Source organism: Megachile rotundata, chromosome 10 (genome assembly GCF_050947335.1).
Source record: "Megachile rotundata isolate GNS110a chromosome 10, iyMegRotu1, whole genome shotgun sequence".
NCBI classification, from domain to species: domain Eukaryota; kingdom Metazoa; phylum Arthropoda; class Insecta; order Hymenoptera; family Megachilidae; genus Megachile; species Megachile rotundata.
Genome location: NC_134992.1, coordinates 12,222,056 through 12,240,898, shown reverse-complemented (window position 1 = coordinate 12,240,898; position 18,843 = coordinate 12,222,056). Strand labels below are relative to the sequence as shown.

Here is an 18,843-nt window from a genome sequence, read left to right as displayed (position 1 = left end):
ATGTAATTTGTCTCGAGTAGGATCAGTGATCTGTGGTCAGCAGCGTAAACAGTTTGGCTGTATCATTGACTGCGTTAAATTAGGATCTCGTTCCTTCGAAAATGAATCTACGTGGGAGACCATTGATACTTTTCGCCGAACGCGCGAAAATAAACGTGATTCAAAACGAGTTTTAAACAATTTGCTCTTGAAACACTCGTTCGGCGTTAAAAATAAATTTTGTTTGCTTTACGTTCCAATAGAGTTTCGGCGAACACGATTTCGCGAGAAATGTTGCAAATTTCTGTTACAAAATATTATAGTCGAGAACGTGCTCGAACTAACGGTAACTTGTACTCGAATTCTGCTGCGGTAATTATAAAATCGGTACTTGACACCGAGGAGTGCGAATATAAAATACGAGTATAAAGTGGGAGCCTTGAAAAGTCAAGTTATACGATATGTTCGGTGCATAATGATTCATAGCCGATTGAACTGACGTAACTGTGCCTACGCTACGGTACCGCTGCTACAGAGGAAAAAAACGTGTCGAATCTCGTGATACTGTTTAGGCAAGACACTTCCCATGGCACCAAATACGGCCACGTGATCGTCACTTGCCCATTCTCGTTGTCCCCTATCATTATTATTCAAACGTGCGGTCGCAACGGAAAATGACTGTAGATAAATTCAAACCGATACGATTAAAACCGTCGCTTCGATGTAGAGGTTATGCCATAAAAAATCATTTATCACCAATGCAACGTCAAAAGCATTCCATCACCTTATACCTATTATCTTTTCATTTATACGTTTAACGTCGATTATAATTCAATTGAAGTCCACTATAGTTAGCACGTATCAATTTCATACTAACGAACGCAGTGAACGTACTCGATCCGTTAATACGATTTAAAACATTTACATTTATTTAACTTTGAGAGAAAGACCAGAAATATGTAAACGAGTAAAATATTTTTCAGTATATTTTTATGAACAATGTTTATTATTTCTTGGTTAAAAAGGAAGGTTACATCACTTATTTGCAATTTTCTATTTCTATAGTGTTCGCTGAAAACGTTTTCATAACGTCACCAAGGAATAGAGCGCGTGAGTGCGCCGAATAGCGATATAGCAATAAAAAGAGAATGCTGCGTATGGACCTCTTATATACTTGCCCTATTACGCATGCGCAGTAACACATGCGTGTATCACGATGTGCAGTGCCTATAATTTTGTGTTCAATACCTGTATACAGTTCAATGTTAAATTCTTTAATCATATAAGTATATATCCTATCAATAAATTGCCACTCTTAGAAGTTACGAGGCTTCTACATTACTTATTATCGAGCGTTTTAAAATTTCGCGCGTAACTGATCACTGAGTGACTGCGCATGCGCGGTTAACGACCTTGAAAGTTCAAAGCTTTCAAATTTTTAAACTTTATGACCTTAGAACTTTTGAATCCTGCAATATTTTAATGTTAGAATATTTTGGAATCTTGCAATTTTAGGGCTTTGAGAGTTTGAAATTTTAGAACCTTGAAAGTTCAGTATTTTGAGAATTGTTGAATCAGGAAATTTCAAAACTTTAGAACTTAAAAATTGTTGATCCTTGGAATCTTCATGTCCTACATGTACGACGATGTACCTTCCAAATTTAGCAGGTGCTGCCACATCAGGTTCTTTGAAGAACAACAATGTACACTACGTCGGTAACATAGACCGATGTGCTCGGTCGGTAAAAAAGAATAATGATTGGGGCGACAACGACGCCGTACGGTGGCGCGACTAGTCAGGCTTAGTTCGTTTGAAAAGCGAAGCCGAGCATCAGTCGGGTGGCAACTGTCGAGCATGTGTGTCGTGCCTCGTGCTTCTTTGATCGCGTCTTAAAATCGCACGTAGAACGCAATTGCATGTACACCCCGGTACGCGAACAAACGACAGACAGTCCGCGAACATGTGATTTTGACAGAGAATACGGTTCGACGACGCTGATAAACGCGTTAGTGAAAAGTGAAGGTTTTCCTGGCCGGATATATCGTCACCCTGCAGCAGCCTCGTTCAAGGGGGTGGAGAATAATGTTCTGAGCCGTGAGCCACGCACATCATGGTTGCTAAGCACTTTACGCAGGGTAAGTTTTTAACTGTTTTTGATATTATGCCGCTTCACGCCTCTACTTTCTCGCTATTTAGATAAAAACGATGATATATTCAGGATCGTTGCGTACCCTGCAGGAAAGAACACACACGTACATAACGTCTATGGTGCACCAATACGGTGTGTGATGGGTGGTGCAATTCGATAAGGATAATAACAGTTGGACTAGCAGGATTGATTCCCTTTTTCTCTGTTATTACGTGTTCGTAGTTTATATTACGGTACAATGTTATTCCCGTACGTAAGGATAATCGTCTACTCGAAAAATTCCCTGATAGAAAATATCGATTATTTACTGTGGTAAACAGTGATAGTTGAAGCGAAATTTGTCAGCGCGAGATTTTAACGGTACATGGGACAGGATGCGTAGTGTACCTTTTTCATGCGCAAGGCTCGAAGACAGTTTATATTTTCATCACGTTTTTGAGTAAAGGTCGTTCGTCAGGGCGGAGTAGCATTGACCGATTGTTCTAGGGGATAAGCTGGAGCTTGCGTGAGGGCCTGTGTCAAGTTCGTAGCAGCTTTTGAACCATTCGATCGTTCGATACTTCATCGATCGGTTATCTCGTCTCTCGCGTACCTTTTTAAATACCGTGTTTACATAACATCACCGAAACGAAATCAAAAATATTTTATCATATCTTTTATACGAAACATTTTATAATAAACTTCATGTGTAAACTGACTTCTTTTGTGACCGTAGTCGGTGCAGTAATTATTTGAAATTTGAAACTAGAATTTCATTTACTTTTTAACGTATGTGCTATACTTACCCATGTTTAAACAACGATGATACAATGTTACTGTTGTTTAGCTTAACCGATTATCTTTGATTTACAACGCGACATCTGGTGGTTTCTTGGTATGCGTAATCTTCGACTACAGATTGTCCTTAATGCCGGGTCATCACGCACTGCAGGTGCGAACGTTACTTTTCTTCGCAAGAGGTTGATTAACGAAGGAGATGCACAATGGTGCGCGATGATTCCTTCCGCTCTGAATCCGTCAACCCTTCCTTCTTCTATATATATCCGCAGTGCAGTGATACGTCCTGGGATTTCCATCTTTCAGGTCGTTTCTTTTGAATTCTTTTATCGTATCGATCGATAAAGAGCACGCGTTCCTACGCACTTTTGAATGAAACTCTTTATACGCTCTAATATACAATTTCATACAAGCTGAACATCGAAGTAACCGACTTTTACGGTGCTTTAACGGTTTCCCCGCTTTATTTCGAAATGCATATTGAAACCTCGGTTCTTTCGACAGAACGGTCGTAAACTGTTTCACATAAAAAAGTCCGTTTTCGTAACGTAAGTCCAACGGTGCACGGGTGGTCAACTCTGTCATATCGCTGGTATATTGTCAGCATTCATAGTAGTTTGATGCGTACGATACACATGTATCATGACGCCAGTCGAGTTATCGTGTCGCGTACGATAGAACCACTTACGGTACAAATGTACGCGTGTATTCTATACATGCATTTCCGATCGAGGGTGCAATGCGTCTAGTAAGTAATAATAAACGTTAATTTTCTTTGTCTAGCAGTATATTACTGTTCCTCTTTGTTTCGACGAGTTTCGAATTTTAACTCTCCAACTAGGAACCGAGCGCGCCCGATTTTTGCCGAGCCGATCCGAAGTCGGACGAACATTTTTCTATCGTTATCCACGTGATTCAGTTAGGTAGTAATATTTGCATTTATGATCGGTTATAAATAGCATGTCATATTTCACCGGAAGCCAGTTTCACGCATGCATAATCGATTCAATAGATCCTACATGACCCGCGAGATTAATCCTCGTACGAATTTTTCCTCGACCGTGTCTAATATCCACGGGTAATAACTTGTAGGGTTCTTCGAAATTCGATTTACGTTGACCCAGATCGTCACCCTGAGAAACTTTTCCTCGGTAGACGCGTGTAATATCGTGCACATCTCGAGTGAGTCATGGCAGCATCCTGGTAGGCAGGTTTCCCCGGAATTTCGTTCTTGTCGAATGAATCACCGTATACCTTTAAAAAAAGTATATTTCACCGAAGAAGGTGATGTGACATTCTTCCGAAACTTTCTGATACGATTGTGATTCTATTGAACATACTGACGTCTCGAAGCGTTCTTCGTACACTTTTCGGCCAGGTTACTCCGGTGTTCTTGTGTATGATAATGCCGCGAGTTAATTATTTCCTCCCGTTGTTACGTGTCGTCGACCTCCCTGAGAACTCTTCTGCTGGTCGAATCGTTGCACGAAAGCTTCTTGATCACCGTGAATTTTTTTCAAATACAAAGTAGTAAAATAATGATAGGAAGGCAAAATGTAAGGCGATGTATTTAATGAAACTGTACCTAATGAGTACATTATATCTGGACCATAAAATGAAAATCAGTAAAAGGCAAAATATAAGGCACTGTATTTAATGAAACAGTACCTAATGAGTACATTATATCTGGACCATAAAATCAAACTCAGTAAAAGGCAAAATGTAAGGCATTCTATTTAATGAAACTGTACCCAATGAGTACATTATGTGTGGACTATAAAATCAAAATAAGTAAAAGGCAAAATATAAGGCACTGTATTTAATGAAACTGTACCCAATGAGTACATTATGTGTGGACTATAAAATCAAACTCAGTAAAAGGCAAAATATAGGGCACTGTATTTAATGAAACTGTACCCAATGAGTACATTATGTGTGGACTATAAAATCAAACTCAGTAAAAGGCAAAATATAAGGCACTGTATTAAATGAAACTGTACCTAATGAGTACATTATATCTGGACCATAAAATGAAAATCAGTAAAAGGTAAAATATAAGGCACTGTATTTAATGAAACTGTACCTAATGAGTACATTATGTCTGGACTATAAAATCAAAATAAATTAAAGGTAAAATATAAGGCACTGTATTTAATGAAACTGTACCTAATGAGTACATTATATCTGGACCATAAAATGAAAATCAGTAAAAGGTAAAATATAAGGCACTGTATTTAATGAAACAGTACCTAATGAATACATTATGTCTGAACCACAAAATCAAAATAAGCTAAAGGCAAAATGTAAAGCATTCTATTTAATGAAACTGTACTCGATGAGTACATTATGTCTGAACCACAAAATCAAAATAAATAAATGTACTTTATCTATGCATCTAGATCTCTGGTACCTTATCTCCCTATTCCTGTATCATAAATCTCTAAATCCAAATATTTCTACATCCCATGTCTCTAAACGTGAACGCCCCTAAAATTCAATATTTATAGAATCCCAATATCATTTTCAAGTTTCTACTTCTCGTATAATTCCTCGTAAATGTAGAATAAGGGACGAATTCATGGTTTCTAGGTATTATAGAAGACAGATGAATGTTTGTACTAAAGTGATATCCCCTTCGTGTTCTTCCTTTTACGAATATTCCTGGCGCGTTTCCTCTCTTCTCGTAAATTATTCTCGCATTCGTTTCCTCTCTATACGAGACAATAGACTTTTAGCTCGACATCTATGGGGCGTCACGTGATCGTCTAACTTGAATTTTAATTTCATCTTTACTCTATCCTTCTTTTAACCATTTTTATTTTCGGAGTAGCATGGAATTCGATATGAAATATAATGTATGACGGATCGAAATCGACTCTGGATTTAAAACTAATCCTTCAGTAACGTATTCGAGATTCCGAGATTAAGTCGCGTTCGCAAGGAAGTGCATGAGCCTCGGGGAGACTCGTACTTTTCCATATTTCGTCTTGTTTCCTTTCACGAATTGGTCAAGCTTCCTATTTACTTTATCGTTCTATTGAATGTCGTGTTTAGTTATCGCCGACCTCGGATCTAGCATCCGTTTCCTGAACTCAACGAAGGTCCCGGTTACAGCGATTTAGACAGGAATGCAAAAATGATACTTGATCACGCTTAGACGGCGCGCACGATTGTTACACCATCGCGTGTCGCAAGGCTGTATGAATTCGGTACTCGATAACTTGGAGAAAACATTCGTGGCATTCCCTTTTTATATCTATCCTTCCATGCAGCTGCGTACGTATCAATGAATGCAATTACGTAGTGTTAACACTATCAATTAAAAGTGTCTACCATGCTTAGCGAATGTATGTCTCTATTACATAAGTGCATACATTTTCCACGACTCTTTTATCGAAAATTTCAATCTTCACAGTCATCGAAGGTACCGAAAAAAAGCTTTGATTCCGCTCGATTACAAAATCATCTTCAATCATCGCGAATGGACCACGTGCTCGTAGTACGCAGGTGCAACAGCAGCGGCAGCAGTGCAAATGCACCTGCAGGCACGTTGCACCTGCACGTCAGCTGCCACGGTTCTATTTCCCCAAGGTCGTACGTCACGTGACTCCTCGTGGACCGCCTTGCTAACTATTAAGAAATTTGATATTTCACTCTGTATTTCGAGACTTGCCAACAATTTCTTACGGGTTTTGTGTCGTTCGGATACATGGGGCGATACTTTTGTTGATCTTTTCAAGAAAAACGAGATGTTTATTGGATCGTATGGTAAATTCATGGGCAATTCAGTTTTTCTGATCTAACTTTGTTGTGTTATATACGCGTTGTTTGACCGCGTGTTATATCGCCATGCGTTATGTTGCCATCGATTTATATTGCCACGCGTTATGTTGCCAACGCGTTGTATTTCCACGCATTATATTGCCACGCGTTATACTTCCAACGCGTTATATTTCCAACGCGTTATATTGCCAACGCGTTATATTGCCAACGCGTTATATTGCCACGCGTTATATTGCCACGCGTTATATTTCCAACGCGTTATATTTCCAACGCGTTATATTGTCAACGCATTACATTGCCACGCGTTATATTTCCAATGCGTTATATTCCCACGCGTTATATTGCCAATGCGCTATATTGCCACGCGTTATATTTCCAACGCATTATATTCCCACGCGTTATATTCCCACGCGCTATATTGCCAATGCGTTATATTGCCACGCGTCATATTTCCAACGATTTATATTCCCACGCGTTATATTGCCAACGCGTTATATTGCCACGCGTTGTATTTCCAATGCGTTATATTCCCACGCGTTATATTGCCAATGCGTTATATTCCCACGCGTTATATTTCCAATGCGTTATATTGCCACGCGTTATATTTCCAATGCGTTATATTCCCACGTGTCGTATTGCCAATGCGTTATATTGCCACGCGTTATATTTCCAACGCGTCACCTTACCACGCGTTATATTGCCAATACGTTATATTGCCAACGCGTCACATTACCACGCGTTATATTGCCAATACGTTATATCGCCAAAGCGTCATATTGTCAACGCGTCACATTACCACGCGTTATATTGCCAATATGTTATATTGCCAAAACGTCATATTGCCACTTGTTATATTACCAACGTATCATATTGTCATGCGTTATATCGCCAAAGCGTTATATCACTACTCCTTATATTACTACCCATTATATCGCCACTTGTTACATATCGTGTATAGTAGAAATACGCTTGATATGACCAAAGAATTTTTCTCTTCCTTCCTATCCGTGGCAATATAACAAAAGTCTACAATAACAAAGACCGTTTGCATATACCGCTAGGAAAATTATAATGCAACATCGTCATTTTGGAAGGAAGTGCGGAATTTAAAAAAGAGACACATCACCAAAATCGGTGAAAGCACGTCGAAATGTCGACTTTAATTCGACATTCATTCTACACCCTGTTCCTTTTTCTCTGCCTCGATAAAACCGCAACGGGACAAAAGCCCGCGAACGTAGGTGATATACAAAGGAGCGTTTAATGAACTGGCAAAAAAAGAGGCGAACCGCAGGAGTCACATCACACTCCACGTTTGGGGTAGGTGTAAATCGTGTGTGTACAGCCACACGCTCGAGTCGCTTGCGAGGGTACCGTGCTCGTTAATTAAATCAAGATTACGATCGAACAGCTGCAATCTCGGACTGTTGAAGTTTCCGTGAAATCTGGTTACATTGGATCTTGGACATTCTTAAGAAATTTATTCTCCCAGATGTCTGACTTTCAGATCACAGTCGATTTGAATTTTCCTCTGTAATAAGTGATCCAGCTAAGAACCTTCATTTGAATTTTAATTTCAATTTTCTTCTCTAAACGATGAGCTCAGAATCTTAATTTGAATTTTAATCACGATTCTCTTCTTCAAACGATGATCATTTTTAATAGGAAACTCAGAAGTGTTTGGTCTGCAGTGTAATGTAGAATCACCATGGTGTTAAGCTTTATTTATTGCGTAGAAGCAGAAACCTCGAATTTGATTCAATATTTCAGCGACGTGTCTCTTTGGCGAGTACCCATTAATGGTTTGATTGCGTTGGAAATTGGCCACTCGTGGTGACAAGGAATTGTCACGTACGGTATTGTCTGCATGAACAACAGGTGGCCAGAGAATTTACCAGGTTTCCATATCGCGTTCCTGTCGAACGAATGGGATCAGTGTTAAGTGCTCGTCTGAGCTCGGATGACCGGCCGTTCGAAAAACTTCAGGGAGAGTTATGTCGAGCAAAAGTCACCCTCTGTAGTTACCTTCCACCTAAACTTTTGCAAGCATCCACTTCACTATAATACTGTATTACTATATTGTTTTTGCTATTATTTTATTATTTTTTACCATAGAGTGTACTCTGTATTTACTACTATTGTACTACGCTACTGTACCTATGTTACGCAACTACAAAATTATTTCACATACTATTACTGTACAATTAATTTTAATCATCTCTTTTCAGGCTCCAGCCCTGAGTTGGGTGTCCCGGATATGACGGTCATCAGCGACATCGATGAAACGGGAATCAATCGAAACCTACAAGTCCGGTACTGCAGAGACCAGATATACGTATCCTTTGATCAAACCTAATTTCGCGCAATTAGTTTCGTCCGCGATTTACACCGAAGTAAATCACTTTTACTCCATAAAATATCGTTCATTCCTGCGGACGATTAACTGTTACCAAATGTAGAGATTTTGTTATGCAATATCGCGTCACAGGGTATAAGTTAGATTCGCAGATGCAAGCTCGTGTGAGAACCGCGGTTTCTTCTAACAGCGGTCTCCCAGAAAAAAACAGCGGATGTCCGTTCATTTCGTAACTCGTCATTATGCCCCGTGGTTAGAATTCTTTGAGCGAATGAACTGCTTAGTTCCCTTGCTTCTACGCTGCGAAACGTGTCCAACAGCCGAGTTACGAAATCAATCAGAAGTTCTAATAAGTTCATTAGTCTATGGAAAATGGCGATTAAGCTTGGGCATAAAATTGTCAGGTTTCTGTGTATTTTTTTCGAGTGCTAACCCCTTGCACTATGACTTATTTGTCAGGTGTGTCTAGAACTAATATTAAAACAGACAAAAAAATTTGAAATGTTACGTCAATATGTTATTATGCAGTCGTTGCAAATTATTATTGGACTTGAACTCCAAATTGAAGCGTATTCAAAATTCGAGTAAAATTGATCACGACCAAAGTACGAGTGCGTCACGAGTCAGACTTGCTAAAATAGTGCAAAGGTTTGAGAGGTTTAAATCCATGAAAATACCTTTTGAAGATCATTTTCGCGAATCGAATGGCAATCTCTAAGCAAAAAAAAAGGGATTAAAAGCGAAGAAACCGAGCGAGGAGAGAGAGCAACTTTATAAAGAAGGAGAGATTCAGGAAGGGGTTGAGATCTCTGTATATGTATGAATTTTATAGGGGTGGGGCTGCTGGGTTGGTTCGTTGTCATGACGACAACCCCAGTCAGCTGGTGAACCACCCCAGGGCCAGACCCATTCATCCCCCGGGTTTGCCGACCCAACGACCGACACCGACGACCCACTGTCGTTTCTCGTCGAGCTTTAATCCTCCAGCCGCGACGCATCTGATCGACGATTCAAGACGGTCAAATGATCGGTCGTACCTTTTCTTCTCACTCGTTATTCCGATATCGATTGCCTTAGGGAAGAAATATCGGGAAAACTGCTGTCTGACTACTTTTCGTTGTTAAAGATTTCGAAACATTCAATCGAACGTTGTTTTATACATAAAATCGGTAGCAGACAGCGGATGTTCATTGACTGACAGCCTTTATTAAACTTTGGAAGATATTATCGAGTTTTTCAGCGGTGAAAAGTTTATTTCTTTGCGACTTTCGATTCAATTATGCTTTCATTGCACTGAGATATAATGTGCCATAGAGGAAATACATATACGTATAACATTTGATAACTACGTGGTGATATAAAATATTGATGTACATCGTATTAAGATACACATTGAGATATAGTACAAGTCCATCAAGATACAACATGTTATATGATCTCATTATATGACCATGTTACATAAGAAGAATCTACTACATGGCACTCTATCGAATCTCGTTAACAACATTGTTAATAAACAAGAATAATTATTATAAAACTCCTACGGTATTAAATGTATTAAAGAAGAAGTACATCAAGATACATGTTATATGATCTCATTATATGACCATGTTACATAACAAGAATCTACTACATGGCACTCTATCGAATCTCGTTAACAACATTGTTAATAAACAAGAATAATTATGATAAAACTCCTACAGTATTAAATGTATTAAAGAAGAAGTACATCAAGATACATGTTATATGATCTCATTATGTGACCACGCTACATAAGAAGAATCTACTATATAACAATCTATCGAATCTCGTTGACAACATTGTTAATAAACAAGAATAATTATTATAAAACTCCTACAGTAAATGTCTATCTCTCAATCGTTAAAATTCTAAATACCGTAAGGAAGAATTTCACTTCTGATTTTTCAAACGAGAAGAATAGTCTGTCCTCAAAAAAATGTCTCTGCCTAAAGAGAACAAAGCGTCCATTTCACCGAAGCTATCCTAGGGGCTTTAAAATCCGGTAACCATCTGAAAAGCTCGTTAACGTTCCCGACGACAAAAATTCAAAGGGAGAACACGTTTTCTTGTATCTGCACGATTTCTCGGTTACATCATCGGCGCAAAAAACGACGTTTCCGTGGATTACTTCGAGAGCAACACGTGCTCAGCGTTCCACGAGCCGATATTCATCGACGCGCTATCTAACGTAATAAACGGAGATTGCGCATTGATATAATGATTCTTACGTGATCTGACAGTCATGGAATGCTTATTTTCATGACTAAGTTAATAGATGCTCGTTAAAACTTTCACGAATATTTTTAAACGGAGTATTTGATGCTTTAAAGATCGATGTTTGTAAAAGAAGAGAAGATGAAAGGAAAACGGAGCATAGTCTTTTATGGCGATCTTGGTGAACAACTTTACTCTGTGTCCACCCACACGTTCACGAGGAAGTGTCCACTAACGAGCCCGTTGACGACGACCTAAATCGGCGAGGAGAACGCATCGTGCGTTTGAATTCCGACGTTTGATCGACACCGAACCGAGTAGAGCAAAAACTTTGCTGCTCTCAATTACAGACGGAAGCTGGCAAAGCTCGTTAGCGGCCGTCATACTCCATTCATACTCCAAAGATGATCACTTGATCACCGAGGTTACAGTGTTTCGAAACGCGCTTTCGTACTATTTATGTTACTCTGTCATTTATAACCAACTGCACGTTTTCGTACTTTGTGCAATCAAGTATTAGAAGACTCGTTTTATTGCTGGTGAATCGACATCGTTGCGACGAGTAATAATACTCGTTGATATGCAACGATGTACTGTGGTTGGCTATGCGTAAGGTGGCCATATAATACGACAAAATGGAGATGCAACGCGGTGACGTACGAGATGTAACGCAGTGACATGCAACTCATCGAGATGCAAGATGGTGACGTGCAACTCATGGAGATGGAAGATGGTGACATGCAACTCATCGAGATGGAAGATGGTGACGTGCAACTCATAGATATGGAAGATGATGACATGCAACGAAATGATATGCGACCAATCAAGGTTTGGCGCGATGATATGCAACCCATCGAGGTTCGAGGAGGTGACATGCAACACACCGAGATACAAAGCACTGACATGCAACTCATTGAGACGCAATGCTGTGACATGCAACTCATCGAAATGCAAGATGGTGACATTCAACGAGATGACATGCGACCAATCAAGGTTTGACGCGATGATATGCAACCCATCGAGGTCCGACGATGTGACATGCAACACACGGGGATACAAAGTACTGACATGCAACTCATTGAGACGCAATGCTGTGACATGCAACTCATCGAAATGCAAGATGGTGACATTCAACGAGATGACATGCGACCAATCAAGGTTTGACGCGATGATATGCAACCCATCGAGGTCCGACGATGTGACATGCAACACACCGGGATACAAAGTACTGACATGCAACTCATTGAGACGCAACGCAGTGACATGCAATTCATCGAAATGCAAGATGGTGACATTCAACGAGATGACATGCGACCAATCAAGGTTTGACGCGATGATATGCAACCCATCGAGGTTCGACGAGGTGACATGCAACACACTGAGATACAAAGCACTGACATGCAACTCGTTGAGACGCAACGCAGTGACATGCAACTCATCGAAATGCAAGATGGTGACATTCAACGAGATGACATGCGACCACTCAAGGTTTGACGCGATGATATGCAACTCATCGAGGTTCGACGAGGTGACATGCAACACACCGAGATACAAAGCACTGACATGCAACTCATTGAGACGCAACGCAGTGACATACAACTCATCGAAATGCAAGATGGCGACATGCAACGACATGATATGCAATCCATCGTGCTTCGACGTGGTGACATGCAACCTATCGAGATATGCTCTGACATGCAACTCGTTGAAATGCAACGTAGTGACATTCAACTTGTCAAGATATGCACAGTTCGTTGATATGTCGTACATTGATATGCAACGCCAATATGCAACCTGTCGGTATTTAACATGCTGATATGCAACGCGCTGATATTCACCGCTATGATGTGCAATGCAGAGACATTTATTTCATTGATACGCAATAGGTCGATATGCAACGTACATTTAATTCTCTGACATGCAACGCGCTTATATTCAGCGCTTCAATGTAAGCTGCGACATGCACTAAAATTTAACACGTTGATATGTAATGATTCAACATGCAATGCCAACATTCAATACACCGACATGCAACGCCAAAAAATGAAAGGACTAAATTCGCACAGTAATACTTCGATTCATTCGGTTTCAATTGAACCAAGTCCGAAATTGCAGAGACCAAAAAACGAGGTAAAAAAAGGAATTGAAGTTTGTGTTTAATTTCCAAATGGGCAGGACGCAAAAGCAAAACAGATACCGGTCTCTTTTTTCTGACAACCGTTAACTCGAGCATCGGTACATGCGGAGTTGGATGCGAGCAAGTTGCGGCAAAATTAAAACACACTGATCGAAGCGGAGGGTAAACGAGATAACGGGTGTAGGAGGAACGAGAGACGAGAGATAGATGATGCTCGATCGGATAACTAGGGTTGCACGGGGTGAGAGGGGATTTTCAGCTTCCGGTTTCGACGATGTCGTCGAGGTTAATCCGATATCCCGAAAGAGCGGCGAGCCTACGACCGAAAAAAAGTGCATTGAGCGCCTCGTGTACCCGTAGACAATGGGTGGTCGGTGAAAGAGTTGCTTGTTCTTACTTTCTTCCCTTGGGAGGGTTAAATTTGAGCTTGTCACAGGGTGCCAATTTATACCTACAAGAGCATCTTATCGTCAAGATGCTTCAGGCGACTTTCGTTATAATTGCATATTTCACTTTCATTTTCGAGATATTCTAAACGAAAGATATATTTCACACTGTAGATGTTTGTTAAATATCAACCTTTCAAACGCAAGACTATATATTTGAACTTTCAATCTTGACATCACGAGATTTCCGTATCTCAATCACAAAATTATTTTAATAAGGATTACATAAATCGAATCGTTAGGCAGTTCTCGCGTCGTAACAGTTTTCCGTATCCGATCATTTGTTTCTGCGCTTTACTTCCGGTAGCCGTGTACGCTCGTGTAGAAGAGGGGTAGCTCGCTCTCATTAACCTCTCGCTGGCGAAGCGCTCTTAGCCGCTTTCAATTGCTTTCGTCGAGGATGAACACGGCCACCTTTTAGCGGCGTCCCGTGTCGGGGGACGAAGGGCAAAAGACGGAACAGGGCCAGAGAGTATAGCCGGATATGCAACGCCACTCGAGAACCCTATCCCGTGTTTGCAGAACCCGTCGATACGAGGCGAATTAGGCCGCGAAAAGGAAGAACAAAGTCGATCCGTGGTTGCGAACGTAAACGCGACGCCTTCATTCTCGATCAAACCTTTTGTTGTGATTCTCTGTTGAAATACTGTGCACTCTCGCTATATTGCCGTTGGTCAAGAGTAGTGTCGGATGCTCTTTGTGGGATTAGAAAATTCTTTGTGTAGTGATTTTACTGTACAGCTGTGCTGTCGTATTACTGCTTTACTATATATTTTATAGTGTTTCACTATACTATTATATAGAGACTTATGTTAAATATCTATGTTCTTATATTTAAGATGTGATCCTAAGATTTTGATGGGGTACTTAAAAGTCTTAAATTTCAACATCTTCACTGCAGTACAAACATTCGGCAAGGTCTGCAGCGAACGGGTTAAATGTTTTACGCTCACCTTGGCACCGCCTTTGTCTTCACAAAGACGTTTTTTGAGGTCAGCCTTGTTTTTTAGGTCGCACGGTTGCTATGGGGTTACGTTTTATTGAAAATTTCATGCTCTGTTTGGCCGGGTCGAGCTCGCGAGATTCTCTTTTTGGGTCAGCCACCCTGTGTTTGCTTGCCATATGTGTTGACCCTCGAACTTGCTCGCTGACCGTCATCGGTCGCCGCAATGTAGACCCAATGAGAGTGCCATGATCAATCATCGTAACGCATAAAATGTAGCTAGTGAAATGTGTTCTAACACATGTGTGATCTAAGATATTTCACGCTGGTAAACATTTATTTGTCAAGCTCATAAATATTCAAAGAACTTGTGTCATCGAATTATGCTAATAAATTGAATTTATGTTAGTTCGATATGGAACAACTTAGTAATTACGGTCACAAGTGTTCCGGTAAAAGTGGCCCATCGTTTTAATTGCAAAAGACAGACGTAAACAGAAATTCTGGTCCAACGAAAAAAAAGATTACATTTCCGGCTTTTGAAGTTCTTTTGCCAGACTTCCGCAGTCCTCGTCCAAAGACAAATAAACCGTCCCATCTAAAAGACGATTTTCTCTTTGCCCGCTAAAGAGTTCAATATAGTGATTCCTTTCTGTTTCCCGTTTTGAGTCTAGTTCCCTTTGTGACTATTCGGCGTTAAATTTGATCAAAGCTCCACTGCTGGAGAAGCTTTTTCCGTTTAAACTCTGCTCTCAACCGTGTTACCGTTTATTATAATTCTATTAATGATAGAGCCATTAGACTTTGCGGAACCCGAGGCAAACTTACCAAATTACTAAAACTTCAAAATTCGATTCTTGATTAAAAATAAATACTTTTGTAAATTTAAAGTCAGCAGAAAAAATGTAAAGTGGGAAAAATTACAAAGGCAGGGTCCTTTGAATGCTTCTGGTATTTCCTTTTTGGAACGCTTTTCACGGACGACGAGCAGCATAGAAAGATTAATATCGCGGACGACAATGGAAGGAAATGCGGTTGCTTATAAGGAGTTTCCTGTAAGATTGCATTTCCTCTTAGGCTGATAGAGATCGTACGACTAATAATTTAAACATTTTTTAAAGCTTGCTTCGTGATCTTTTTATTACAGTAATTTTTCAAAGAAGAATTTATTCTACAAATAATTATTAATTCTACATTTACATTCATTTTTTAGTTATTCTGCGCTATATCTTCGAGTAATATCGATTTAAAGATACCCCTGAGGATATTGGTTTTGCTGAGTTAATAGAAGATACATGATAGGTTTGTTTGCCCTGTCGGTGTTCATTTTTCGCGCACAATCGATGAACCCACCTTTCGTCGTCAGGGCGACTCGAATTCTGTAAATGACAGGTAAAAGGCTACCCTTACGTCGCAATAAAGAAAGCAATATTTGCTGGTGGGCAGAAAGGTCGACGACTAAAATAGACCTAACACGCGTAAGTTGGAGTCGTTCATGAAAGGTTGAGTCCTTTAAACCTTTGATGAGAGAAACTGTTATTTACGAAGGAATGTATTTTTGTCCGTCGTAAATCTTGTTCATTTTCTAATATTTTCAATACAAGTTTATTTAACAAGGTAGCTCGTGTTCAGGTAGTTGAAATTTTATGTCAATGTATTAATAATTGGACTGAAGCGTGTGAAGCCTTGAATGCATTTTGGTAAAAGATGAAAGTAGATATACTAAAATTATAACTACGTACTTCAACAACATCGTACAGGGTGTCTCACTGTGAGAAACAAAAACTTGTATAAATTATATACTATGTTCATTTTCAACCATATTGGAGGCAACAATTTTACAACGCTTCAACTTCGAACTTCTTATTAAAAAATCATTCTTGTAATTAATTATTGAGATCCATTATAGCTTCCATTTTACCTTGCACATTATTCAAGAGACTACTTCAAATTAAGCCTCTTACATTTTCTCTTTTAAATTTCGAGCATCGAAGGTCTGATATGCAGATTGTTGCAAAGTGTAAGCGAAACCCGGGGGTCCGAAGGGTTCCCCGTTCCAAATGTTGCAGAAGGGTACCGTCTATAGGTGTATTATCCCCTTTCTCGCTGCCGGCATTCAGCCGTGAGTCATCCCCTCGGCTTCACCCCCGACTGTGACGTCATTTCGACGATCCCCACCCCTGAAACACCCATCGAAACCGTGTCATTCGTTCGGTTATTATGTAAGGGAGGGAATCGCGAGGTTCTTCGTTGGATTTCGCGTCGATCCGAGCCCGATAATCTTCCTCGTTGAATTCAACTGGGTGCGGAGGCTTTGCTGGTATTTCGATAACACGCTCTGAAACGGAGAAAAGGAAAAATGGAGAATGAGAAGTCTGCAGACGACCAGTCGACGGATCGTTAAAAACGTTTCGCATCCTGCCGTGCTCTTCTCTCGTTTTTTACCGATCGCTAAATATCCATGCTTCTTAGTTATTATCTTCGGCTCCTACAGGATCGTGCAAATGGGGTGCACTCTTTGGTTTTTGCATTTATTTTGGCGCGTCAGTCTGAACAGCTGCAATAATTAAATAGACAAAAAAAGTCATTTTGATATCAATTTTTGACTACGTAAATGCACTTGAATTTCAAATTGAAATGTATTAAAAGTTCGAGCAAAATTGATCATAGTTGAAGTGCGTTTATTCAGGCGTGTCAGTCAGAACTAACTAATCATAGCTGCAGTAATAAAATAGACAAAGGAAGTTGAAATGTTATGTCACTTTAGTATCAATCTTTCACTATGCAGATCATTGGACTTGAACTTTAAATTAAAATATATTAAAAGTTCGAGCAAAATTGATCATAGCTGAAGTCTGAGTATAAATGAAGCTGAAGTGCGTTTATTTAGGTGTGTCAGTCAGAACTAACTAATCATAGCTGCAGTAATAAAATAGACAAAGGAAGTTGAAATGTTATGTCACTTTAGTATCAATCTTTCACTATGCAGATGATTGGACTTGAACTTTAAATTAAAATATATTAAAAGTTCGAGCAAAATTGATCATAGCTGAAGTCTGAGTATAAATGAAGCTGAAGTGCGTTTATTTAGGTGTGTCAGTCAGAACTAACTAATCATAGCTGCAGTAATAAAATAGACAAAGGAAGTTGAAATGTTATGTCACTTTAGTATCAATCTTTCACTATGCAGATGATTGGACTTGAACTTTAAATTGAAATATATTAAAAGTTCGAGTAAAATTGATCATAGTTGAAGTCTGAGTATAAATGAACTCTTTCGCGTCACTTCAGACTCTTCAAAACAGTACAAGAATTTAAAACAAACAGGAAAATTAAAATATGTTAACGTTATGTTCAGTGATCTTAAGTATGCACATAACTGAACTTCAAATTAAAAATTCGTACTCGAATTGAAAATTCAAAATTCACAAAAATTGATCTACCAGTAAATTCACATGTAAAGTACAAGTGCTTCAGCCTCAAAATATTTCAAGGGGTGAATATTTAAAATTGTCAAATTTTTTAATTTAAAATTATGAAGCTTGCAAATTTATAAATAGTATCGCCATAAAAATCTGTGGAACATGAAAGTTATAAAATGTACTGTTTACACAGGTCGATGTGTGTCACAGGAAGGCAGAAAAGAAAAAGTGTATTAAAAAATACCGTCACGCATTTACGCGGGAGTTTTTCACACAGTGACGCGAAAGGCGGTGTGCAGTCCCATTGGGAATGCATGTCGCATTATCATTCAAGGCGGTTCACGAGGTTGAAGGAAAGAAGAAATAATACCGTCGACATGGTTTCTTTCAGCCAGGCTAAACACTTTTTCTTTTTTCACCACCTTTTTCTCTCTCGCTCCGAGATCAATCGTTTGTATTAATAGGCGAACGATGAATACGCGAACGATTTAACGAGTCTGCTGGTTCTGTACTTCCTTGACTCAGTAATTTCAATTGCATCCACCGTAGACGTATACAGGATCCATATTGGTGGCTGTGAATCCCTACAAAGAAGTGGACTTCTACACGAACGTA

General features: G+C 39.5%; 1 protein-coding gene across 2 annotated transcripts in view; it reads left to right on the top strand.

The window, feature by feature from the left end:
• The first annotated feature begins 1,799 nt into the window (after window positions 1-1,799).
• Window positions 1,800-18,843, top strand: part of Myo81F (unconventional myosin 81F) — a 37,341-nt gene continuing 20,297 nt past the window's right edge. For both annotated transcript variants that reach the window (XM_003705367.3, XM_012290224.2), the window contains exons 1-3: window positions 1,800-2,115; window positions 8,918-9,024; window positions 18,778-18,840. In XM_003705367.3, coding sequence (XP_003705415.1) covers window positions 2,091-2,115; window positions 8,918-9,024; window positions 18,778-18,840 — 195 coding nt within the window. In that variant the 5' untranslated portion in view covers window positions 1,800-2,090. The remainder of the gene's footprint in view (window positions 2,116-8,917; window positions 9,025-18,777; window positions 18,841-18,843) is intronic.